The following is a 27,208-nucleotide window of genomic DNA, read 5'->3' on the forward strand; positions in this document are numbered from 1 at the left end:
CACTCCCCTGGAGTTAAGAATGACTCCTAGGTTGTGAGCCTGGGTGACTGGGAGCATGGTGGTGCCCTCTTCAGTAATAGGGAAGTTAGGAAGAGGGGAGGGTTTGGGGAAAAGATAATGAGTTTTGTTTTAGAGATGTTGAGTTTAACATGTCTGTGAGACATCCAGTTTGAGATAGGAGACTGGAGGTCAAGAGAGAGGTTAGGGTTGGACACAGCTCAGGATTCTAGTGGCACCTAAGTGGTTCCTGGGTGTCTTTCTATCAACTAACTTTTTACCCAGTTCTTCTTCTTTTTTTTTTTTATGAGGCAATTGGGGTTAAGTGACTTGCCCAGGGTCACACAGCTAGTAATTGTTAAGTGTCTGAGGCTGGATTTGAACTCAGGTCCTCCTGAATCCAGGGCTGGTGCTCTATCCACTGATTTATTTTAATGTACTGCCAAGTAAATTATATTTAAGGTCTCAAAGTATCAACTAACTTTTTACAAAGGGGTATTTATTTTGAAGAAATAGCAAGAATAAGTGTATAAACATTGCCCCTCAATGCCTAGGGGACACACTGCCCTATTCTACTTTGGTCTCTGGGGAGAGTGGGTTCACTCAGCATAGTTCCTAACTATATACAATTGGTCCCAACAAGTTCATGACTGCTAGATGAGTCCTCATCTCCGCTATCATGGGCTAGGGCCTGAAGACTTCTCCAGGCACCAAAGCTGAGCTGCCTGCCAAATGTAGGCTCAGAAGGGACAGAGGCCCAGGTTGCTGGGGAATCTTCCTGATATTTGAAACCTGCAATGCTGTAGGCTGCAATTCCTTCTCTTGGAATAGAAGAAGATCAAACCCAGAGGCCAAGGCCTGGAGCCTACTACACAATGGGCTCAGCGGGGAGAAGTCCCTGAGGCCTCTCTCCTTACATCATTGTCTCTTTTGTTATTGTTGTTGTTTTTTGTTTTGTTTTTTGGTGAGAATTGGGGTTAAGTGACTTGCCCAGGGTCACACAGCTAGTAAGTGTTAAGTGTCTGAGGCCAGATTTGAACTCAGGTCCTCCTGAATCCAGGGCTGGTGCTCTATCCACTGCACCACTTAGCTGCCTCTTACTGTGGTTGGGGAAGTAGAACCTCCGGCGAATCATGGAAGAGAAAATGGCTAAAGAAGCTAGGCCGAGACTGTTTTGGGCCTTTCTGAATACACCCCCATGGACTCTGCAGCCAGTCAAAAAAGACTTCTAACCATGTGGTGAGTAAAACCAAAACAAGTTGTAGAATGCCTACATGTTCCACAAAGTCTTCTCCACCTGGAGAGGAGCATCACGCTAGTATTCATGGTCCCCCATTACACTATCATTTTTAAATTATGACTTTCTTGAGTCTTTGAACATTATTCCTCTGTGGTCCTTTTGGATTTCACCATCTGGTAATAATAAGGGCATGGATTATTAAAAATACACTGAGGGAAGCTGTTTAAATTATCCGGAAATGTTAGTGGTTTCACAGCTTGGATTTTCCAACTTGGAAATGGTAAGGCAAGAGGCAAAAAAAGGCCTCCTTTCTAAAAACAGAGATGAAGGGACTGGGCTTTAAATGAATCAAAGAGTAGGGGGGTTGAACTGTGCAGAGGTGTTTTTAGACACAGACAGGAAGAGTCCAACTGGCAGAGATCCCCTAGACCCAAACCCACTTTCATTCTCTATATTTAGAAAAGTGACATATCATTGCAAAATAATGACCAGTCAAGGACATTAGGGACAAAGATTACATTAGAACACACTTCTACAGAACACAAAATAAAGCAGAGAAATAGTTTATCATAAATTAGAATCCATAAAGAAGCATTCAAGCTCCCCCTACAGTGGAAAGAGCACTGGCTCTATAGTCAGAGGTTCTGGGTTCAAATTCTACCTCTGACACTGCCCATGTAACCTTAAGGTAAGTCACTTCACCTCCCCTGGGTCTCAGTCTGCTTAGCTCTAAAATGAGAGCATTGAAGTAGATGGCCTCTGAAATCTTTTCCAGCTCTAGGCCTATCATCCTATAATTTGATGACTCTGCATCACTCATTGCAGCAATCTTTGTGCTAGCAAAAAATTGGAAACAACATAGGTGCTCATTTGTTGAGTAATAGCTAAGCAATTGACATATGGATTTAAAGAAATATCAGGGGCAGCTAGGTGGCACAGTGGATAGAGCACCAGCCCTGGAGCCAGGAGAACCTGAGTTCAAATCCAGCCTCAGACACTTAACACTTACTAGCTGTGTGACCCTGGGCAAGTCACTTAACCCCAATTGCCTCACACAAAAAAAAAAGAAATATCAATTTGCAATATAAGAAATACCAAACATTCAGAGAAACATGTGACAATTTGTATAAAATGATGTAAAATAAGCAGAACCAGAATATATATAATATATATATAAACAATATAATTTATCTGATTATTAGACAGAAGATGAGAATTTGACCAGAGGCTAAGGTGAGAGTATTTGCAGCTAGGACCCAGAGTCTGAACTTAGGAAGAGGACAGAGAGTTGAAAGGACAGATTTCAGAGTTGTATCATTTCAGAAGCATCATATAAGTATGAAGCTGGTGTGATGTACACTGGAGTTGCTCCTGAAGGGTAACTTCAGCTGTGCAGAGGAATAGCATGCAAGTAGATAAATCAGAGAAGTCAAAACAAAGATCAGCTAGTTTGGTTGAGACGCGTTGCCTATAAGGGTTTAGTTATGCACAGTGTGGATCAACTCTGCTTTACTGTGAGAACATCTGTTCAATACAGAAACTGTGTTCATTAGGATACTTTTAGGGGCAGTATCAGAGTTGTAAATTACTGAGCATGTGGGATTTCCTAACTCGTGTGCCTCCTTTGAAAGTTTCTGTTTTGCCCACCCTTTCTTACAGATACTGAGTACATTGATGGGAGAAGGGGACTCAGGTTTATAGGTGGACTGGGACATAGTATTATGGAATTGCTCTAATATATAAGTATCCGTGATATGATTTATTTTAATGTACTGCCAAGTAAATTATATTTAAGGTCTCAAAGTATCATTATTGGGAATGGCTGATTTGTATAAATGGAATTGCATTGATGGGGGTCTGGAATTGACTGTAATGAGCAGGTGGAGCATATCCCTCCCACAACAAGGTTATCTTTGGAGCCCTGAGAACATTTGAGTGTGGTGTCAGTCCTTCTTTGGGAACCTGGGTGTGTAAATATGAAGGCAAATTGGAGTGAGGCAACCCAGGGAAGAACCATATGAGAAGTGAGGCACTGTAGGACCACTCTGTGAACTCACTCATGTTACAGTCTTAGAGTTGTCCGGGACCCTAAAAGTTTAAATGGTTTGCCCAGCCTGTGAATGTCAGAGGTGGAATTTGGACCCAGGTATTATTATTAGACAGTTCTTGCCCTCAAGGAACTTATATTCTGATAGAAGACAACACTTATAGGGAAGCTGGAGTTGGAAAGAGGTGGGGTGCTGTGCCAAGAGTATGCATGGGTGACTAGGCTTGGAGCTGGCCAGGAACTGGAACGGTGGCCGGCTTCCACTCAAGATAAAGTTGAAAACCTACCTATGGGAACCCAAGGTCTCTGGGTAAGTTTGGTGAGATGAAGAGGTGGCCTAGAGCCCAGATAGAAGCAGTAGCTTGGGACAAATTGCTATTTTACTCTTCCTTTCTTCTTATCATTCATCGTAATGATGAAAATTCTCATCTTTTTTGATGTGTTCAGAGAGAAATAGTTCCAGTACTAGTGGCCAGCCTATTATTATTATTATTATTATTATTTGGTGAGGTAATTGGGGTTAAGTGACTTGCCCAGGGCCACACAGCTAGTAAGTGTCAAGGGTCTGAGACTGGATTTGAACTCAGGTCCTCCTGAATCCAGGGCCAGTGCTCTATCCACTGCGCCACCTAGCTGCCCCGAGCCTATTATTATTATTAAATTTTTTTTTTGTGGGGCAATGGGGGTTAAGTGACTTGCCCAGGGTCACACAACTAGTAAGTGTCAAGGGCCTAAGGCAGGATTCGAACTCAGGTCCTCCTGAATCCAGGGCTGGTACTCTATCCACTGTGCCACCTAGCTGCCCCCAGCCGATTATTATTATTAGAATTCTTTTATATTTCATGGTCTGGGGACTATTCTACAGATGGGGAAAATAATTTTGTGGGTTTTTTTCCAAGTTGAATATTGGGCTATAATTTCATTCATATAATATAATTCTTGGTACAGCTCTGAGGGCAGACAGGACTAGGGAATGATATGTACTTCATTCTGTTCCCTCATACTTTGTTTCCTCCACTAGGTCTCTCTATTTTCAAAATCAATCAGGGGCAGCTAGGTGGTGCAGTGGATAGAGCATTGGCCCTGGAGTCAGGAGGACCTGAGATCAAATCTGGACTCAGACACTTAACACTTACTAGCTGTGTGACCCTAGGCAAATCACTTAACTCCAATTGCCTCACAAAAAAAAAAAAAAAGAAAAAGAAAAAAATCAGCCAATTAATTATTTTTACAGGCACTTATTAACTATCCCTCCAACTGAACAATAAAAAAAAGAGAAAACCCTCTTAAGCAATATGTATAGTCCAGCAAAACAAATTCCCACCTTGGCCTTGTCCCAAAATGGAAGTTGCATTTTAAGTCTATTGCCTCTCAGGCAGGAGGTAAAGTGTCTCTATTCTAAAGGTTTTTATTCCATGGAGCTTAGCATTTATGACTATTTGGTATGCCCACATCTGTTAATAATGTTATCATCGTTATAATCATCCTTTGCTTATTAGCCTGGGAATCCTCTTAAACCTCTCTCCTTCTTCTACCTTCACCTCCCCAGAGATTACAGGACAGTTTAGTTGGAGAAGGTCCCTTTTCTAACCTCAATCATAATCTTCCCACTGGCTATGAGAATTTTCCATACTGATCAATATCAGCAAGACAAGTCTTGTAGTTTCATTGCTTTGGGTAAGAAACACTTTTTTCCTCCCAAGGCAGATATCACATTCTTCCTCCTCTTCTGTGCGTGTGTCTGTTTGTGTGTATAATTAACAAAATGGAATGACCACTCTTCATTTTATTTTCATTGGGATAATTTCATTATATTAACCCCTACTTCTTTTCCAGACCATACCAAGTGCTTTAAAAAAAATAATAATTCCCTCTCCCCTCCTCCTCCTCCCTCAAGGAAACTGGGTCATGGAATTCTAAGGAAATAATCCCAGGCAACAATAGATTTGGCTTCTCTCCTAATTAATTGTCCTTCCTCGTGATCGTAATTCATTCTTAATCAATTCACCAGAATGATCTCTATTTGCACAGACAGGGGAGGTACAGCCTTACTGACCCCAACATAGCAGGCACCGTCATATTTTATGCCCGTGACCCTTTGCCCAGATGACCAGGAGAAGCCTGGGTGATATATCAGCACGTGTGGGCTTCGCTGAGCTAATCCCTACCCAGTTATAAATTACAGATTCCAAAAATACTCACCCCTAGGGCAAAAGGCTCCTTCTACTGGGAATCAAGATGCTAGCCCCACAAAGTCCATTTGACTGCTGTGTGTGTGTCTGTAGGAGCTCTCAATTTACTGCATCTTCAGGTACACAAAACACTTGAAGAACTCTCCCTAGCAGAGAATTGTTTTAGCTGAGAAGACAATCTGTAGAACCGACACAAAACACACAGTTTTAAAAATTATGTAAAAACACTGATTTTTTTTTTTTTTAAGTTGAGGGTGATTTTTGCCAAATAGTTGATTTTCTTGTTGAGTTGGTTTAGAAGATTCATTTTCCTTCCACTCCACAGGCCACACCACAACATGCCAGATCAAAGAATCAAAGATTTGAGATCATTTAGTCCAACCCCTGCCACCAATAGGAATCTCCTGTATGACATACCTGACAAGTGGCCTTCAAATCTTGGCTTAGAGAATTCCAAGATGGGGGAACCGCTTTGGGATGACTCTGGTTGTTAGATCTTTTCCCTGACATCATGACCCTAGGCAAATCAGTTTTGTACCAGCATCCCACAATTACTTCTGGTTCCATCCTTTGGGACAAACCAGACAACTTCAACCTTAACTCTCTTCCATATGTCAATCTTTTAAAAATCCTAAAGAAAACCATCATGTCGTACCCATGAGTCATTTCTTCCACAGTTTCTTTCACCAATCCTCAAATGTTATGGACTCAAGACCCTTTCCCCTCTAGCTTCCCAAGGCCCTACTTAAATCATGATGCCTAGCACTGTGTTCTAGAGGAGGGCTAGGAAGGGCAAAGGAGAGCGGCACCACCATTGCCCCATTGCTGGAAGCTCTGCCCCTCTTTTTTTTTTTTTTTTTTTTTGTGAGGCAACTGGGGTTAAGTGACTTGCCCAGGGTCACACAGCTAGTAAGTGTTAAGTGTCTGAGGCTGGATTTGAACACAGGTACTCCTGACTCCAGGGCCGGGGCTCTATCCACTGTGCCATCTCGCTGCCCCAGCTCTGCCCCTCTTAATGCACCCCAAGATCCCATTAGCTTTTAGGGTGACCACAATCCACTGCAGACTCATATTGACCTTGTGGTCCACTGAACAACTGCTTTTTACATGTGCTTCCTTCATCATGACCTTGTGAATGTGACTTTTGATATCCAATGGGAAGAATGAACATTTATCTCTAATGAATTTCATCTGATGAGGTTCACCTCCCCATTCTTGGGTCTGGCCTAAGTATTAAATGCTTCAGTCTCTGGTGGGGATGGGTCTTTCCTACTGGTGCTTAAGGTCTGCTGGAGGGGGAAGAACATTTAGCTTGGAGTCAGGAAGATCTGACTTCAAATTTCATCTTTCCCACTTAGTAGGTGTGTGACTATCAGGGAGTCATTTTGCTTTTCTGAACCTCAGTTAAAAACACACAAAACAAGACAAAAACCTCAGTCTGCCTGTAAAATAGAGTTAACTAAACTGTAGCACCCACTTCATGAGGATTGCTGTGAGATTCAAAGGAGATAATAGTCATAAAAGATTTTTTTTGGGGGGGTGGGGCAATGAGGGTTAAGTGACTTGCACAAGGTCACATAGCTGGTAAGTGTCAAGTGTCTGAGGCTGGATTTGAACTCAGGTCCTCCTGAATCCCGGGCCAGTGCTCTATCCACTGCGCCACCTGGCTGCTCCCGTTAGTAATAAAAGATTTTGCAAATTTTAACATCCTACATAAATTTGGGAGTTTTGCCATGATGATGTCGATGATTCTGATGAGGTGCCCAAGTCTATGGTTTTAGTGGCTCCAATCAATCAATCAATCAATCAACAAACATTGATTAAGCATTTCCCGTGTGCTAGACATTATACTAGAGAGACATACGTAAAGAAAGATAGAGACAGAGGCATGGAGATTAAGAGGAGAAGATGCCTTCTCCATCCTTTCTCTTTAGCACTGACATCCAGAACTGTTGGAATCTACAACTGCTGAGAAGGTGTTGGAAGTGTACGTGGTCATTGCTAGTATTGAAGGAGAAGAGAAGAGGTACGAGGACAGGGCTTGGAGGAGCACCCGTGGTAAATGGGCATGCTCTGAATCCAGACAGAGATCATGTAAAGAAGTAAGTGTAAGAGATCATGTAAGAGAAGGAAGGGGGGGCATCTACTGTGGACAGTCTTCTCAAGGAAGTTCGCCATAAAAGGGAGGAGAGGTATGGAGGGATAACTAGTGAGGATGGACGGATCAAATAAGAGTTTTTTGAAGTTGGGGGAGACATGAATGTGTTTATAGATAGAACAGAAGCAGCCTTCTGAGACAGGGAGAGATTGAAAATTATTGATTACAGAGAGGGGATGGTAAAGGGGCAAACTTCTGGAGAGCATCAATTGGAAGGGGATCACTTGTGCATGTAGGAGGTTATTCGTGTCATAACCACCACCATCATTATCATCCTTTGACTGTCACCTGTGAGATTTTTGACAAGTCATTTAAACCAATTTGGGCTTCAGTTTTCTTATTTGTAAGAAATGAGGGAGTTTATTGGTCTAGATAATCTTTAAGGTCCCTTACAGATATAAATCCTATAATTATATAAAAAGAGCATGGGGACAGCTAGGTGGTGCAGTGGATAAAGCACTGGCTCTGGATTCAGAAGGACCTCAGTTCAAATCCGGCCTCAGACACTTAACACTTACTAGCTGTGTGACCCTGGGCAAGTCACTTAACCCCCATTGCCCTACCAAAAAAAAAAAAAAAAAAGGAAAGGAAAAAAGAGCACAGGGCTCAAGTCTTGCTGAAGCCCCTACTACAACAAGCCAATGAATTACCAGAGCACCCAATCTGGAAGAGTGAGTTCTTAGTAATGGTTCCAACGTAGGGTGGTGGAGTTGAGTATGTCAGGAAGAACCCATCATACTAGGTATAGGTAAAATCTCGGCTGGGTCTTGAGTCATCGACTCCTTTTGTCCAAGACAACAAGCTGGCCTAATTTTGAAGGTCATGAGGCCATCCTTTGACCTAGGGAGGGTGAGAAGACTGAGTCTGAAGTGCCCTTCTACCCAATTAAGTGATTCCTTTTCAGAGGTCGTTCCCTCTCCTCTCTGCTACCAGATACTTGGATCCCCTGATTCTGATCTGGGCCTCTACTTTTATATCAGCTCTCTGGGGTGTAGCTAAATAGTCCTTTGACTGACTTCCTGTTGCACCCAGCTAAAACACCTTTGACTGATCTGATTCGGTTGAGATCTGTCCTCACTTAAGATATTAGAGTGTAATAGCGTATGACTTACTTTCATTAGGGTGCAGTAACTGATTGACTGGCTCAGTGATCTCACCTTTACATTCTTCCCCAGTTTTAATACTTTTCTGTCCTCAGTAAATCCACTGGAGTGTGTTGGGCAAAGTCAATAGTCCTAAATCCTGAATTGTTCTGTAGTGACTTAGTGGCATTATTATCTGTTTGGAATACCTTCCCCAGTGCCTTGCACTAAAGTGTCTCAGGAGAAGCCAGTATTACATAGTTCATCATCACTTTTGGGAATTAACTGCTTCCATACTTCCAAATACTTGGTGGTACAAATTTTAAAAACAAACACCATTTTATGAAGTTATGATAGGTTACCACCTGTGTTGGTGCTTGCAAAAGTCCTTCCCCAGCTGAAACAAAAAAAAGAATTCAAGCCTCTCATCTCTGAGGAGAAGCCTGGTCCCCTGTAGGGTTCCCTGAGCAAGTGAGATTCTCCCCATAGGGATTAAGGATCTGGGGCTCCCTTTCTTTTAGGTTCACTTGGGTAACAAGTGCTAAAAAAAACTGGCTCTGAGTCTGGGGGCAGGGACTGGGGCCTTCATCTGCTCTCTTGCCCACCAAGGGAAAGAACCTGTACTTACAAGTTAGACTTAGTCACTGATGTGCTAAGCTGGAACTGACTCAGACAATGGTTTAGGTTCAATATTGGAACAAAATGAGACATTATAGGTCATTCAACAGTTAACAGAAGGACAGTTACTTACCCATAGCAGAAAGATATTCGACAAGCACATGCATTAAGGATAGGGGCAGTTAGGTGGCACAATGGATAGAACACTGACCCTGAAGTTGGGAGGACCTGAGTTAAAATCTCACCTCAGATAATTACTAGAGGTATGACTCTAGGCAAGTCACTTAACCTCAATTGCCTTAAACATCTGGGGCCATCTCCAGTCATTCTGATATATCTATATCTATATCTATATATCTCTTGCCACTGGACCCTGATGGTTCTGGAGAAGAGAGTGAGGCTGGTGATTTTGCACAGCACTCCCTCACTTAAATCCAATTCAGTGCAAGTCATGACATCACCTCCTGATGTCATATTCCTCCACAAATAACAATAGCATTAAGGATATCCCAGCTTGATCCATCTAGGTGATGCTCCCTCGCCTAATCTGCATGTTGTTTTCCACCATAGAAGTATCAGGGGAAGGAGATGAAGTTCTTCATGGCAGTTTTGAATTCAGGTGATGAGGAAATGATGCCAACAGCCTGATTCTTTGGTTCCCCGATCCAACCAAGTCTCAAGAATGGTTTCAATCCCTTTTGTTTGTTTAGTTTTTTTGTTAGGCCATTGGGGTTAAGTGACTTGCCCAGGGTCACACAGCTAGTAAGTGTTAAGTGTCTGAGGCTGAATTAGAACTCAGGTCCTCCTGACTCCAGGGCCAGTGCTCTATCCACTGCACCACCTAGCTGCCCCTCTCCCAATCTAGTTTAAGGACTTGGAGTCAAGGGGACATCCCCCCTCTCACCCTTTAGCTGAGAAATCAAATTCTCCTAGATGGAAACTGCCATGATTCCCTCAGGGCATGAGACTATCTAACTGGGGTCTGGACAACATCTATTGGTGTCCCTTTCTATACAAGGGATGACAAAATTTTTCCAATTTTCTCTGTACCATAGGTGACCCCCTTGAAGGTTCAGCAAGATTTCCTAAAGGGCACCTGAAATTTCTCTCAATAGATGCCCTTCCATTGCAAGGTTAATCCAAATGGAGTTTATCCTCCACCTTTCCTTGGACAAACAGGTTAATATAAAAAGAACAAACTCAGAGAATTTCTCAAATGGGCTAACAAAAAAGGGTTTAAACATTTAGAGTTGGTTAATCAAGGTTTCTAGGGATACCCTAATCAAGGCCCTTCATAGAACAGATCAGGCAACTGAAGACTAGAGGAATGAAATGACTTATCCAGAGTCTCACTGGATAAGAAGCAGCAGAGTGAGAATTTAAACCAAAGGTTTAATACAATTATATCAAACTAAAGCTTTAGTTTTGGCCTTGCATTGTATCACAATATTTTCTTTTTAAAAATTGTTTTTTTTGGGGGGGTTACATTTTAAGTTCTGAACTGTCTCCCTCCCTCTCCACCTCCCATTAGAGAAGGCTACCATTTGACAAAAATATGTGTGTACATACACACACATATACACACATGTATGTATACATAGAGTATATGTATATATAGAGTATGGTTTTATATATACTTATATACACATACATACACATGCACATGCACACACACACACACACATATATATATATACACATACATACACACATGCAGGATCATATTATACATCTATTTATCAGTTCTTTCTCTGGAAGTGGATAGTATCTTCCTCAATGGGCCCTTTGTAGTTGATATGAATATTTCTATCAGCCCAGAGCTTGCAGGAACCTTGGGTAGTGTGTGTGTGTGCTGGGGATATATATTTCCTGAGATTTCCTCTATTCATTCTTCCTTCCTTCTTTTCTTTCTTTCTTTCTTTCTTTCTTTCTTTCTTTCTTTCTTTCTTTCTTTCTTTCTTTCTTTCTTTCTTTCTCTTTCTTTCTTTCTTTCTTTCTTTCTTTCTTTCTTTCTTTCTTTCTTTCTTTCTTTCTTTCTTTCTTCTTCTTCTTCTTCTTCTTCTTCTTCTTTTCTCTCTCTCTCTCTCTCTCTCTCTCTCTCTCTCTCTCTCTCTCTCTCTCGGGGCAATGAGGGTTAAGTAACTTGCCCAGGGTCACACAGCTAGTAAGTGTCAAGTGTCTGAGGCCCAATTTGAACTCAGGTCCTCCTGAATCCAGGGCCAGTGCTTTATCCACTGAGCCACCTGGCTGCCTCCATATAAGTATTTCTTATACTCAAAATTGTTTTTTTTCACAGTTCTTCAAATAATGGTGCTGTTACTGTGTACAACATTCTCTTGGTTCTGCTTAAATATTCCTAATAATAATTAATATCTACTTAATGTTTTATGGTTTTAGAAGTTCTTTCCAGACAACACCAACTGTGAGTTCTTAGGTATCATAGTAATCCTTCAACAAACCACCTGAAAGCTAGCTATGGAAGGGAATTGGTGATGGTGGAATTAGTTATGGAGTAATTAGGGTGAGACATCACCTCAGAGACAGTGTAGTAGAGTGGAAAGAGTTTGGGACCCGGATTCAGGAGAAATCTTGTTCTGATGACTATATTTAACAGTAGCTCTGTGATCACGGGCTAGTGATGAAACCTTGTTGAGCCTCAGTTTTCCTATTTCTAAAATGGGTTGATAATACCTGCAGTACCCACCTACACTCCACTTGAGTCTTGTAAGGAGACAATCTCTCCTTCCAACATAAAATGTTTTGTGAGTCTTCAAGGGTCAGTGTGAAGAACAGCAAGGTCAGTCTGGCTGGACCACAGGGTGTGTGAAGCAGTTCTGTGCAGTGAGTCTAGAAAGGGTCGGGTCACAAAGAACTTTACATGTAAAAGGGAGAAATTTTTAATTTATCCTAGAGGCAAAGTGGGGGTCACTAGAGCTAAGCAGGGAAAACATCCTGGGTCTGGAGTTAGAGAACCTGGCTTCACATCTTGCCTCTGATACTTTTTCCCCATCTGACCTTGGGCAAATCACTTAGTCTGCTTGATCCTCAGTTTCCCCACCTGTGAAATGAGGATGTGTCTTCAAGCTTCAGATGTCTGATCATATGACTCTCCATTGAGGTAATTGATGACTTTAGCAACAAAAATGGATGAGATTCTCTCAGGAGAAAAGAGCAGATTCTTCGGGGAGCATCCGCCTTGAAGGAATGGGAAGGGCATGAGGAGGTAGGAAAAGAGACAGAAAAAGAGCAGAATTGAAGGGAAGAGAGGGAGCCAGTCACATTGGCCAATCATACAGAGAAGGAGGGTGAGTTAAAGGAAACATCTATTGTATTTGGCAAGGGAGCCATTTGAGTAGAGTGATAAGGAAAGACGCCAGATGGCAAGGGGCGGAGGCCTGCTTGGGTGATGAGATAGAGAGATGGAAGAGGCTGTAAATGCACACTACTCTTTCCAAGAGATTGCCACTGAAGGGAAGTAGAGCTAGAGGGAAATGGTTTTAGAAGGGGAAGGCCGTTGTTGTTTTAAGTTCGAAAAGACTGAAACACGTCATACTGTGAGGGAAATGAATCGAGGATATTGAAAAAGGCAAGATGGAGAGAATTTGAGTGATGGAGCAAGGTCAATGAGGAAACCAAGGGGAGAGTATCAGATTGAGGGCAAAGGTGGAAGATGAGCTTTAGCAAAGAGGGGGACCTCTACTTTGAGACAGAGGGAAGGTAGAAAGGATGGCATCTTCTGAAGCATTCAGTCATCACAATATTGCAAGTTTGGACCTAGAAGGGGTCATGGAGACTCCTGTTGGTAGAGATTTTTTAAAAAATCCCCCAAAGGCCACAGAGGGGATGCACTCTGCCCAAGGTCATACAGGTGAGATTTAACAGAGCCTTGACTTGGGGGAAGGTCTTTTGACTCAAATCCAGTATTTCTTTCTCTAACATGTTTGTTTCTCTCTCTCTCTCTCTCTCTTTCTTTTGCTGGGCAATGAGGGTTAATTGACCTGCCCAGGGTTACACAGCTAGTAAGTGTTAAGTGTCTGAAGCCACATTTGAACTCAGATCCTCCTGAATCCATGGCCAGTGCTTTATCCACTATACCACCTAACTGCCCCCATATTGCTTCTCTTTTAAGGTTGAATGACAAGGGAGGGTCTCAGTTCAGGATGAACTCCTAATAAGACAAGCATTGATTAAGCTCCTACAATGTACAAAGTGTAGAGACAGGCCCAGAATTAAAAAGGAGAGAAAAAGGGGGTTAGATTGCTTTTGGAAATTGCAAAGTTCTTTTAAATGCCAATAGTCTATGAGTGTTGTTGGCTAGATTTGAATCATAAAACACTAGCCTCTGAAAAATTAAATAGAGTATAATGGGGCTTGAATTGAAAATGAGCTTATAGGACCAGCTCTGGGATCATGCACGGAGTTGACCTACCTTTTCTGACTGACTACATGGGCCCTTTGGGAATGACTAAGCAATCTCCTTATTGGCTCCTGAACCATAAGAGCCAGATCTTTCTAAAGGGGTGATCGGGGCTTCAGTGTTCTCTTCTTTTCTTGTGTCTGGTATATTTGACCGGAGAGGTTGGAGGAGGGGAGGAAGTGGCCCCTTTTCCTACTCTGAAATATATAGCAAACTGCAACCACATGGCAGCTAAAACAGGCCTCCAGCTAGGCAAGTCTGAGCCTGAGTTTGAGGCTGCCTCTTATTTGTTTGTACTGGCCATTGATTCCAAGATAAAGCTATGCAGGCTGGGAGGCTTTCTCTCAAGCGTCTCAGAGGTCTAGAAGTCCTGGGTTTCTTGATCAGAGTTCAATCGAAACAGGTGAAGAATTTCAGCAACTACTCCAGTGCTTCTGGAGAAAAGAACCACGAGGCAGAGGGTGAGCCCAATCCCGGGCCTGGCTTTGAGGAAAGCAGTGTGGGGGCCAAGAGAAGTGCAAAATGCCTAATGAGTAGTCCTGAAAACTGCTTCATATGTAGATGGTTTTTTAAGTATCACCCTCTTGGCAGAATATAACAGTAGTTTTTAAGTTTGTTTTGAGCTTAGAATTTCTTTCCTGGGTGGGAAATAAATACCTGTCCCATACTTCATTCATGTTGCCTATGGAATACTTTTTTTTTTTCTTTCAGGAGACCCTAGATATGAACCAACCCACAAACCTTAGGCAATTTTTCTGAAGCTCTGGAGTGGGGGATATAATACAAATGGTCTCTCAGCTGGTCTCAGTGATCCAACTTGAACTGGGGTTTCCCTTGGTTTCAAATCCACAAGGCTAAGCTTGGTCAAGTCAAGTTGAATCAACAAGCATTTATTTATTACTCAGCTGGGGATACAAAGAAAGGCAAAAACAGTGCCAACTCTCACGGAGCTCACAGTCTGTTGGGGGAGACAACTTGCATATGAGACAAATAGGAGGTCATCTCAGAGGATGGGCACCATCGGTAGAGGGGTGGGTGGGAGACCTGAGGGGCTTCTTGCAGAAGGTAGGATTGGAACTGAGCGGAGATGAGGAGAGAGCATTCCAAGCACTGAGGGCAGGCAGAGAAAAGGTACAGAATTGGAAGACTGTGTCCCATAAGAGGAATAGCAAGAAGACCAGTGTCCCTGGATCATAGATGCATGTGGAGGGGTCTATGGGATGTTCAGAAGGACTGTCATCTCTGGTGTGAGGACTGCTCATCCATCATTGGTGTCCACCTGATTCACCCAACTCTTACCTGTGGCTCCAAGTGATATCATTACCTGTGATATCATTAGTCCACTTTGATAACTATGGATGAACAATCATATGTGGAGGAGGGTAGAGTATGAGAAGACTTAAAAGGAAGAAAGGAAGGGAGGGAGGAAGGAAGGGGTACAGGGCATTAAAAGCTGAACAGAGGGTTTTTAATTTGATCCTTGAGGTAACAGGGAGACACAGTAATTTATTGAACAGTGACAAATTCAGATCTTCACTTTCAGGAGGATCACTTGGGCTGCTGAAATAGACTACATCGGGGAAGGGCTTAAGGAAGGGAGATCAAACAGAGAAGGCTTTTGTAGGATTCCAGACATGAAGTGGTAAGAGCTTATATCGAGGTGCCAACTGTGTCAAGAGAGGAGATGTATGTATAATAGAGATGTTTTGAAAGTAGAAATGACAAGATTTGGCAATAGCTTGGATCAGTGACAGTCTGAGCTGGGGATGACACCTAGGTTGTGAGCCTGGGGAACAGAAGGTATGCGGTTGCCTTGATAGGGAAGAGCAAGAGAGGGTTTGGCAGGGAAAAGATGAGTTATATTTTGAACTTGTTGAAATCTTTTCCTACAAAAAGTCATTTTGGGCCTTAAACCTCACATTTACTGAAAGCCCAATATAATAAAAAAAAGATATACTTTGAGTGGAGTTCTGAATGGATCCAACCATTATGGAATGCAATTTGTAATTATACTAAGAAAGTGAGTAGGGGCAGCTAGGTGGCGCAGTAGATAGAGCACCAGCCCTGGAGTCAGGAGTACCTGAGTTCAAATCCAGCCTCAGAAACTTAACACTTACTAGCTGTGTGACCCTGGGCAAGTCACTTAACCCCAATTGCCTCACTAAAAAAAAAAAAAAAGATAAGAAAAAAAAAGAAAGTGAGTAAAATGATCAGATAAATCCAGCCAGAGACTTCATTACTTATATACATACCTCAAGGAAGTCACATAGGGGAAGAAACTTGCCATACACACCAAAGTATTTATAGCAGTATGTTTTTTTTTGTTGAAGCCAAGGAAGCAGGGGAAAGTAGATGCCTATCCCTTGATGAATGACTAGATAATGAAATATTACTGGACCAAAAGGGTGAATATGAAGAATGCCAAGAAGAAATTTATAAGAACTGGAGCCAAGTGAAATAAGCAGAACAAGGAAGTAATATATACAATATTAAAAAAGATGGAACTGGAGAGGAGAACAACAAAAGAAATTGAAGGCTTGGTAATTGTAATGACTAAGTTCAGCCCCAAAGAGGAAAGAAACGTGGGAATGTACCTTCTTCAGTTAGGTGAGTCCCATGAGATTAGGGGGCATGTTTTTGGTCAGTAGTTAGCCTGGGACATAGCAAACGCTTAATATGTAGTTTTTTGACGGTCTTTGAAGAGGCGTGGGATGTGTTCGTTAGTTTTGCTGAAATGGTTTTGTTTTTAAATTTTTCTATCTATCTGATTTTTACCTTATTTTCAGAGGGTATGGAACCTTCATTGTTTTTTTTAAAAGTATTTTATTATTTTCCAGTTACATGTAGAGATAGCTTTCAGTATTTGTTTACATAAGATTTCCAATTTCCAATTTTTCTCCCTCCCTCCCCCAGACAGCAGGCAATCCGATATTGGTTATATGTGTGTGTGTGTGTGTGTGTGTGTGTAAACTTTCATTGTTGTGGGGTTTTTTGGCGGGGCAATGGGGGTTAAGTGACTTGCCCAGGGTCACACAGCTAGTGAGTGTCAAGTGTCTGAGGGAACCTTCATTGTTAATGTAGCTTTTTATTCTTTGCTAAACTGGATGCTTCTGGGTGGAGAGGGGGGAGGCGGGGGGGGGGGGCGAAAGGGAACCTGCATGGATTAAACGCCTGCTGTGCGCGTGCTATGCGCTTCACAAATGTCTCAGTTTGTCCCTCCTAACAGCCAACAGGTAATAAGGTCCGGCGACGTCGCATCAGGGCCAGGGTCCTGCCAGGGCGCTCCTTCCCAAGGACGCGTAGAAGAAGGTGAGCACAGAACCCGTCCTGCCCTGGGCCAGCAAGCGGGACCGAAGCCGCGCGCTCCCGCCCCTTCCGCTTCCCGGGCCGGAGCCCGACGCAGCGGAGCAGGCGCGGACCGCCCAAGGTCACGGCGCTCAGACTGCTCCTCTGCCCCGGGGGCCGCCGTGGCCTTTGCCCTACTTCCGAGTGCCTCCCACTTCTTGGGCCCCGCCTCCACTCTCGCGATGGCCATTGGGCTGCGTAGGAGGCCGAATTCTGGTTCACAGCCTTCGCTGGCGGGTTGGGGGCCCCGCCCTGGCGCCGAGTATCGCGAGAACTGGGCCGGCCCACGAGCCGGAGAGGGGCTGAGATCCGAGGGGCCGGAGCTGAGGAGGCCGGGCCGGGGCAGGGCAGGAGCCGAAGCCGGTGTTAGAGGAGCGGCGGCAGCGGCAGCAGCAACGGCCATGTTCCGGGCGGCGGCGGCGGCTCCCGCTCGCCTGAGGCGGGCCACGGTGAGGGCGGCAGGGCAGGGGCAAGGGCTGCCGCTACCGCCCCCGGCCCGACACCCAGCGAGGGCCCCGACCCGGGCAGCGCACCCCCAGTAGGCGCCTGCTGTGTGCTCGGCCGGGGCATCCCGAGGCCCCTGGGGAGGGGGAGCCGGGCCGGTTGCTGTCTCCGGGGACAGACGGGGAAACTGGAGCTCAGAGCGGGGAAGGGGCTCCGGAGTCTGGACTCGGCCCCGGGCCTTCCCGCCTGGCCTGGGCCTCCGGTGCGGACCCGGGAAGCAGAGGAGCCGGCCCTCCCGCCTCCGCCTCCCGGGCTCCCGGTGCCAGCCGCGGGTAACCTGGATTTGTACCTCCCCCGCACTCTCCCGCGCCCCCGCCCCCGCCCAGTCCGGCCCTCCCGGGGCCCAGGGTGCCGGCGTGCAGCACGAGGAGGCCGGACCGGGGCGTCCCCGGAGCCCCCTCCCCTCCACTGACAGCTCCGGAACCCCTTGCCCTGACGTCATCGGCCCCAAGTTCTCCTAACTTCCTGGAGCGGGGCCGGCCCTTTGGGGGGGCTTGGGTGGGGGGTGCGCCCTGAGCCTCCCAGCGAGTGTGCCCGACTCGGAGTGGGCAGGTGTCCAGCGTCAGTCACGTGCGGGCTGGAGTTGGGGGTGCACAGGGGCCGGGACCCTCCTGGGGGGTATGGTGCACCTTGACCGTGCTAAAGCCCCTGCAGCTTGGTTTTGTGCTTAGACTTGTGGGTATCGACCTGTTCTGTCTGGGGTCTGGTGCTGGGGGGCGGGGGGCGCGAGGAGATCCTTAGCTCACGGCAGGGGGCCTTTTGGACTGTCGCTAGTTTGACGAGAGAACCATACCCAGAGAGGAGGGAGGGTGGAGGAACTTGGATCCCGGCACACTTTTCCCGTTTGATCTTGTGCGATAAATAAATACTTCAGATATCAGATCCATTTTACACTTGGGAAAGCTGAGGCTCAGGGAGGTCACACAGCCCGTGTCGGAGGCTGGAATTTGAACCCAGCTCTCTTAACTCCAAGTTCTGGGCTCTTTCTTCGATACTGGCCACTCTAGCCAGTTAGTGGTTTCTACATTCTCTGGAGGTTTGGAGGCAAAGAACAGGGCTTGGGTACTCTCCTCTGCCAATAACTTTTCTGGCTTTAGTCTGTTGTGAGCCTTTCAGCTCTTCCAACGTGCTTTGAAGGTTTTTTCCTTCCTCGGCATGAAGTGGTCTTCCTGCAAACTTTCCATTAACTAGCTCATTGATAGAGAGGTTTAGGGTTTCCCTCTAACATCCTGCTGAGAAAGGAAGTGGAGCAGCCGGGGATCAGTTCAGGTATTGGGCAACTCGGACGTATCAGAGACTGAGAGCTTGAAGGGGCCTCAGAAGGTTTCTGGTTGAGCCCTCTTCTTGCGCAGATGAGAAAATTGGTCTCCAGAGCAGTTAAGTCACTTGACCAGTGCCATAAACTAGTAAGTGTCTGAGCTAGGATTTGAATCCAAGTCTTCTGACCTCAAGACCAGTCTCAGCAGCACACCGTGGGTGTCACGTACATAGCTGGGGGAGGAGGGCTTTCTGCTTATTTCCACTCAGTCACTTATCCTTCTAGCAGTGCCTGTTTCTTCTGAGGGTCCTTGTGAGGGCCTTGTGAGGTCTAGATTCGGGAAACACCAGGAAAAGTTGAGTTATCCAGAATCCAGGATTCTTGCTGAGGAGGAAGGTAAACAGGTAAACTCTTGGCCACGTCTGCTGTGATGTTTGAGTGAAAAGGTTATCTGGTTCTGGGCCTTTTTCTTTTTTTTTTTTTTTTTTGTATTTGAGATTTAAATCTAGGGGCAGGAGTTGGTTTACCCTCCCCATGGAATCTGGCTTCCAATCATTCTACCCCGACTGCCCTCTCCACTGTGACCAGGGATCTCTTAGCTGCCAAATCCAATGGCCTCTTCTCTGTCCTTATTCTCTTTGCAGCTCTTGGCACTGTCAGTCGCTCTCTCCTCCTTCATGTTCTCTTCACTCTAGGTTTTTGGGGCACCCTTTTCCTGGTGTTCCTCCTGCCTACCTGACTGCCCCTTCTCCGTCTCCTTGCTAGATCTTCCTACAGATCATGCTCAGTAAACATCTGTGTCTCTCAGGGTCCTGTCCTGGATTCTCTTCTTCCCCTATCCTACCTCACTTGGTGATCTCAGTAGGTCCCATGGATTGAATTTTCATCTTTGTGTTGAGGACTCTCAAATCCAGAAATCCTGCTCTAACTTCTCTGCCTTTCAGACATCCTGAACCGGATGTCAGTAGATATTTTAATCTCACTCAACATGTCCGAAGTGGGACTCATTATCTTTCCCCTAAACCTTCCTCATTCTTACTTTCCCTGTTCCTGTACCACCATCCTCCCAAGTCTCACTACCTAGGAGCCTTCCTTTACTCCTCACTCTCTCCCCCCAGCCTTCCACATTCAAGCTGTTGCCAAAGCTTGCTGGTTTCCCTTTCTTCTCTGACATGCCACCACTCTAGTGTAGGCCCTCATCACCTTACACCTGGACTATTACAATAATTGCTGGGGTCAGCCTGACTCAAGTCTTTCCTTACTCCATTCATCCTTCCATTCAGTCACCAAAGTGACTCATCTACTCAGTAAACTCCAGTGGCTTCCTGTCATCTCCAGGAGCAAATACAAAATGCTCTGTTTGGCATGCAGAGCTCATCATTTGTAGCCCCCTCCTACCTTTCCAGTCTTCTTATGTCCTACTCCCCAACACATACTCTTCTCTCCAGTGACCCTGGTCTCTTGACTTTTGCATGAACAAGACACTCCATCTCTCAGGCTGGGCATTTTCTCTGGCTGTCCCCCATGCCTGAACACTTTCCCATTTCCTTTCCAACTCCTTACCTCTCTGGCTTCCTTTAAGTGCCAACTAAAATTCCATCTTTTGCTGGAAGCCTTCCTCACCCCTAATTCTAGTGTCTTCTCTCTGTTAATTATTTCCTATTTTTCCTCCTGTTTATAGTTTGCTTTGTGTATGTTTATTCACTTATTGGCTCGATTAAATTGTAAACTCCTTGAGGGCAGGGACTGTATTTTGTCTCTTTTGTATTCCCAGGCCTTAGGGTAATGCCTGGCCTGTAATAGGTGCTCAATAAATGTTAATTGCTTGATCCTAAGTGGGGGAATTAGTGGCAAATCCTGGACTTGACCTGGGGTTCAAAGCCTCTCTTGCTCCTGTCCTAGTGCTTTCCTTATTGTTTGAGTGAGCGTAGTAAGTAATCCTCATAAAACCTGACTTGGTGACAAGTATCTAAAGATGGAAATTTCAAATGGGCTCTGGTAAGGTTCCAGAGGAATTTGCCCTTGATTTATTTTTAAATTTGGAAGTCACACAAGGAGAATCAGTCCCCCTTTAGTCATCCAGGGCCTGTGCCCGGTGAAATAAATTTGAATTACAAATGTCTGAGGAAAGGAATAACTCCGCCAAAGTGGGAAAACAAAACAGGCCAGAAGTAAGGGCCTATTCCTCCACCTCCACCATCTTATAGTAAAAAAAATCACCCTATCTCTAGTCCCAAGGGTAATTGCAAAGGGCATGGTGGGTATGAGCAGGAATCTGTGTAGGAATGGGAAAGACATGGGAAGAAAAGTGTCCTACTTAGCAAAAGCTAGAGTTAACCCAAGTTGGACCTTGGCATCTCCAAGATACTAAAACCCTGCCTTCAGTCCTTTGGTGAAGGTTTTATGGAAAAACATTGATAAGAACTCACCGCCTGAGGTCTTACTGCTCTTGCCATTGAGGAAATGCCTGTAGACATTTGATCTCAAATCCCTATCTTTTCATTTATTCCAATCCACTTTACCTTGAATATAAACTGGGAAACTTGTTTGTTTTCCCAAAGGATTAAGATTAGAAACTGGGTTTCAAAGTTTATCTTTAAATAATCTACTCTGTCGGAGGAATTTTGACTATGGAGGGTATGTCCCAGATGGTCAGGGAACTGGATATGGGAATTGTCCTGCCAGGATCAGTTGCAGAAGCTGGGTTGTTTAGCCTGGAGAAGAGTATAGGTGGCGTGACTTGATTGCTGTCTTTAAATATTAGAAGCATGACTTGTGGAACCAGAATCAAACTTGTTTCTCTTATCGTGGTCTAGCATTGTAGAACTAGGAGCAATGAGAGGGAGCTGCAGAGCCCTTCCTAATAAATAGTAAGAACTGTCCAAAAGTGAAGGGAGCTCTCTCATTGTAGGTCTTTATAGAAGTCTTTATTGGCAAACTTTTCGGAGGTTGTAGAAGGAATTGTGCCTCAGGCTGAATCACACCAGCCTGAAGGTCCCTTTCCACCCAGAGAAGCTGGGAAATGGAAGAAATAAATGTGTGGATTGCTCAGAAGATGGCAAAAAAGGTGCTTCTCCTCCGGGCTCTATATGTGGCCCTGAGCACATTCTTTGAGTTTCAGATTGTATCTGTTAATTACCATAGACTTTATTTTATCTCTCCAATGAAGAAGCAGAGAATAGAACTGAGCTGCACTTGGTGGCTTACTTCTGCCGTGTCACAAATCTGAATGTGAAAAGAGGGACCTGAAGAGGAGATAGCAAAAGAAAGGTGTTTGTGGAGGCTGCGAAGCGTGGTCAAGGTCTTCAGAGTCTGACACTGGGACAGAGGTTTACTCTAAGGGGTGTTTTGTCACAAGCCATGAAAGTACTGTGGAGAAAACTGAAGGTTGGTTAGAGCCAGCCATCAGTTGGGTATTGATGGGATAGCGTTGAACTCTGTAATTCACAACTTTGGTTTTAATCTTTTTGGAAAGGAGAACCGGAGCCAACTGGGAGGGAGGGGGGAGGTTTCTAGGAGGACATTTATTGTATGAGGTACATTTGGTAAAATGCTGCTGACTGCCAAGGTGTCTATTCAGGGACTTTACTGTTTTTAAATGAAGTAGATTGGGCATGTTTTTAATATTGGAATCAATGTCATGCAGACAGTTTGATGGGATTTCTCGATACAATGAAAAGCTGCCATGGTACTAAAAAGGTAAAAGATTATGTTATTTAATTGAAGTACAGTAGAATGGATTATAGAACTCTAGAGACAATTATTTCAACCCCTTTCATTTTGGATGAGAAGTATAAGGCTCTGAGATTTTGTGACTTACCTGAGGTCACATACATTATTAGTGCAGAGTTTGGACTGTACCATAGTCCTTTCTGGTCCCTCATGCTACATTCAGTTGCATTATTGTAACGAACATTTTGTTAGGTTCTTTCATTCTTTTTTTTTTTTTCCCCCCGCAGGGCAGTGGGGGTTAAGTGACTTGCCCAGGGTCACACAGCTAGTAAGTGTCAAGTGTCTGAGGCCCTATTTGAACTCAGGTCCTCCTGAATCCAGGGTCAGTGCTTTATCCACTGTGCCACCTAGCTGCCCCCTTGTTAGGTTCTTAAGATAGCAAAAAGGGACTTTTAAAAATTGTTTTGGGTAGAACTGAAGGGGAAAAAGTATCTATCTAGCATGTCTAAAGATGACTTTTTTATTTCTGAGGTTAAGGGCAGTGGAGACAGTATGTCTATATTTTCCTTTGTGTCTCAGAGGTTCAGTCCTTTCTGAGTTCCTTAAAGGGGTCAGAAATGCATTTTCATCTAGCTATTCTGCCAGATCCCCAAAGTATAGCTTCCAAAATTAGCAACTGAGAAGAAGCTAGGTTTTCTTACCCCTGTAGATGATGGGGGCTAGGATGTTTGAGGAGAGATGAAAAAGAAAGTTAGTAGCCAGTTACATGCACACTCAAAATGCCATTTAGAGCTAAAGTTTCTGGGTAATTTTTTTTGTCATTTCTGGAAACCTGAGAGACAAAATATGTAGTTATTTTTCTCTTTTAAATTGAGCATCCTCACATCATTTCCCTTGCTCAGAGACATTTGTCCCTTTCCCTGCCTAACTTTGCCATGTGGTTATTTCTATGTATACTTATTTCATAGTGCTGTGGAGCTGGAAGTGATCTTAGAAACCATCAAGTCCAAGCCTATGATTTCATAAAGAAGGAAACTGAAGCTGAGTGGTCACATGATTTGCCTAATGTCAGCTAATTAGGGACAGAGTTGAGGTCTTCCAATTGTCAGGCACTGCACTAAATGCTGGGGATGGAAAAAAAGGGAAAAAAAGTCCTTGCTCTCAAGAAGCTTACAGTCTAATGGGGAGACATCATGTATGCTAACTAGGTACAGATATATACAGAGTAAATTGCATATGATTTAAAGGTCAGAACTTTTTCTTTTTTGTGGAGCAAATGGGAGTTAAGTGACTTGCCCAGGGTCACCCAGCTAGTAAGTATCAAGTGTCCGAGGCTGGATTTGAACTCAGGTCCTCCTGAATCCAGGGCCAGTGCTTTATCCACTACGCCACCTGGTTGCCCCAAGGTCAGAACTTTTTCAGCTGCATCATCCTAGTTCTATAACTTGTTAATAGTGGGACCATATGCAAATTACTTAACATCCTCCTCTGTAAAATGTAGGAGTTGAACTATATGCGCTCTCTCTCTCTCTCTCTCTCTCTCTCTCTCTCTCTCTCTCTCTCTCTCTCTCTCTCTCTCTTTTGCAGGGCAATGAGGGTTAAGTGACTTGCCCAGGGTCACACAGCTAGTAAGTGTCAAGTATTTGAGGATGGATTTGAACTCAGGTCCTCCTGAATCCAGGGCCAGTGCTTTATCCACTGCGCCATCTAGCTGCCCTATATGCTATCTTAAGGGATTTGGTCAGACTTGTGCTAAAGGAAAATCCCACTGGAGGCTATAGCTGTGTGGATGATGGATTGGAAGGGAAGAGTCTTGAGGCAGGGATGACTGCAGTGGTCCAGGCAAGAGGCAATGAAGGCCTATACCAGACTGGTGGCTCTGAGTAGCAAGAAGGGGATAGATGCAAGAGATGGAGGTGGAAATGCCTTCTTGCCGGGGAATTCTACATTGGAAAGGCCCTGTCAGTGCTGGTATTCTATTTCCATCTCCAATATTTTATGATTCTAGGATGCTTCTCCAAGGAAAAAATGTCCTCAATCATCTCTATTAAATACTTAGAAGATTGGTACTATCCCCACAGCTCCTGGAAACTTGTTCATTCATTTTACATGGCAAACATTTTTCAAAAGCTATTTTTGGGGCAGCTAGGTGGCACAGTGGATAGAGCACTGGCCCTGGAGTCAGGAGTACCTGAGTTCAAATTCAGCCTCAGACACTTAACACTTAGTAGCTGTGTGACCCTGGGCAAGTCACTTAACCCCAATTGCCTCACTTAAAAAAAAAAAGAAAAAAGATATTTTTGTACATTCTTTCAATAAAAGGGTAATAAGCGAAAGGCACCAAGTAAACCATAGCGACAATAACTGACATTTATTTAATGCTTTAAAGTTTGCAAAACACTTTACATAATCTTTTTTTTTATCCTTACAACAAATGATATGAAAAGTAAGTGGCACAGATATTTCGTGTTCCTGTTTTACTCAGTTTATAACAAATGAGGTTGTTGAGTGACTTGACTAGAGTCACAAAACTAATAATTATCTTAGGTGGAATTTGAACCCAGGTCTCTGACTGTAAATCTAGTCCTCTATTCACTATTCCAGGCTACTTCTCAGAAGTGATTGAGTTTGGATACCTGGCTTCAAGTAGTTTTCAATCCAGTAAAGCTCCCTGATTTCTGTAAGTACGTGAGACTAGTATGTAATTGGAAAAAACAAAACAGCAACAAAGCATGTGCTACCTATCTTTTTTTTGTGGATCAAAAGTATCTTACTGTTTTTTATATTCTAGTTTGTTTAGCTATTTTCCATTTGAGTTGTTTCCAGATTTTTGCTTTTACAAATAATGTTGGTAAAAATACTTTTGAACATAGGAGGCAGCTAGGTGGCACAGTGGAGAAAGCACTGGCCCTGGATTTAAGAGGACCTGAATTCAAATCTGGTCTCAAACACTTGACACTTATTAGCTGTGTGACCCTGGGCAAGTCACTTAACCCCCATTGCCCTGCAAAAAAAAAGAAAAGAAAGAAAAAGAAAAATACTTTTCTATAAATAGATATTTTTTCTCATCAATAACACCTTTATTATGTAGTCTCCATTAATAGATTAAAGGGTATGAAGTTTCATATTTATAAGATAATTCCATTTTTCTTTATAAAGAGAACTACACCAGGAGTATAGTAATGCCTGATATTTCTAAGATTCTTTCTGTAAAGCAAATTAATAGTTTATATGAAGTTCTAAGATGTTTTTTAATTTTAATTTTATTTTTTCCTTTAAAAATTTTTAAAAACAGTATTTTATTTTTTCCAATTACATGTAAAGATAGTTTTCAACATTCATTTTTGTAAGATTTTGAGTTCCAAATTTTCCCCCCTCTTCCTTCTTCCCCCCAGAAACCAGCAAGCAATCTGATATAGGATATATATTACGATCATATTAAACATATTTCCACATTAGTCATGTTGTGAGAAAAGAATCAGAACAGAAGGAAAAACCACAAGACAGAAGAAACAACAAAAACCCAGAAAAGAAGTCAAAATAGTATGCTTCAATCTGCATTCAGACTCCATAGTTCTTTTTTTTTTTTTTTTGGTTTTGGTTTTTTTGTGAGGCAGTTGGGGTTAAGTGACTTGCCCAGGGTCACGCAGCTAGTGTCAAGTGTCTGAGCTCGGATTTGAACTTGGGTCCTCCTGAATCCAGGGCCAGTGCTCTATCCACTGCGCCACCTAGCTGCCCCATTTTTTTTTTAAAATACATAAAAGTATTTTATTATTTTCCAGTTACATATAAGGATAGTTTTCAACATTTGTTTTCATAGGATTTTTAGTTCCAAATTTGCATAGTTCTTTTTCTGGATATGGAAAGCATTTTCTTTTTTATCCCCCCCCCATATAAATATTTTATTATTTTCCAGTTACATGTAGAGATAGTTTTCAACATTTGTTTTTATAAGATTTCTTGCTTCAAATTTTTCTCCCTCCCTCCCCAAGACAGCAAGTAATCTGATATAGGTAATATATGTACAATCACATTAAACATATTTCTGCATTAGTCATGTAATGAGAGAAGAATCAGAGCAAAAAGGAAAAATCTCAAAAAAGAAAAACAACAACAAAAACAAATAGTATGGTTCGATCTGCATCCAGATTCAACAGTAATTTTTTTTTTTCGATTTGGAGAGCATTTTGTATCATGAGTCCTTTGGAACTATCTTGGACCATTGTATTGCTTAGAAGAGTCAAGTCTATCACAGTTGATCGACACACGTTGTTGATACTGTGTACAATGTTCTCCTGGTTCTGCTCATCTCACTCAGCATCAGTTGATGTAAGTCCTTCCAGGTTTCTCTGAAATCTGCCTGCTCATCATTTCTTACAGCACAATAGAATTCCATTACATTCATATACCACAACTTGTTCAGCCATTCCCAATTGATGGACATCCCCATAATTTCCAATTCCTTGCCACCACAAAAAGAGCAGCTATAAATATTTTTGTACATGTGGGTCCTTTTCCCTTTTTGATGATCTCTTTGGGAAAAAGTCCTAATAGTGGTATTGCTGGGTCAAAGGGTATGCAGAGCTTTATAGCCCTTTGGGCATAATTCCAAACTGGTGGAGAGCATTTTCCATGAGAAGTGTTTTGGTATTGTCTTGGATGATTGTATTACAGAGAA

The 27,208-nt window shown here is 43.5% G+C and overlaps 1 protein-coding gene across 1 annotated transcript in view; it reads left to right on the forward strand.

The window, feature by feature from the left end:
• Window positions 1–17,158: 17,158 nt before the first annotated feature.
• The window catches only part of ETFA (electron transfer flavoprotein subunit alpha), a 76,534-nt gene continuing 66,484 nt past the window's right edge, over window positions 17,159–27,208 (forward strand). Inside the window, exon 1 of the mRNA XM_043983546.1 lies at window positions 17,159–17,545. Coding sequence (XP_043839481.1) covers window positions 17,279–17,545 — 267 coding nt within the window. The 5' untranslated portion in view covers window positions 17,159–17,278. The remainder of the gene's footprint in view (window positions 17,546–27,208) is intronic.

This window comes from Dromiciops gliroides, chromosome 2 (genome assembly GCF_019393635.1).
Source record: "Dromiciops gliroides isolate mDroGli1 chromosome 2, mDroGli1.pri, whole genome shotgun sequence".
NCBI lineage: Eukaryota > Metazoa > Chordata > Mammalia > Microbiotheria > Microbiotheriidae > Dromiciops > Dromiciops gliroides.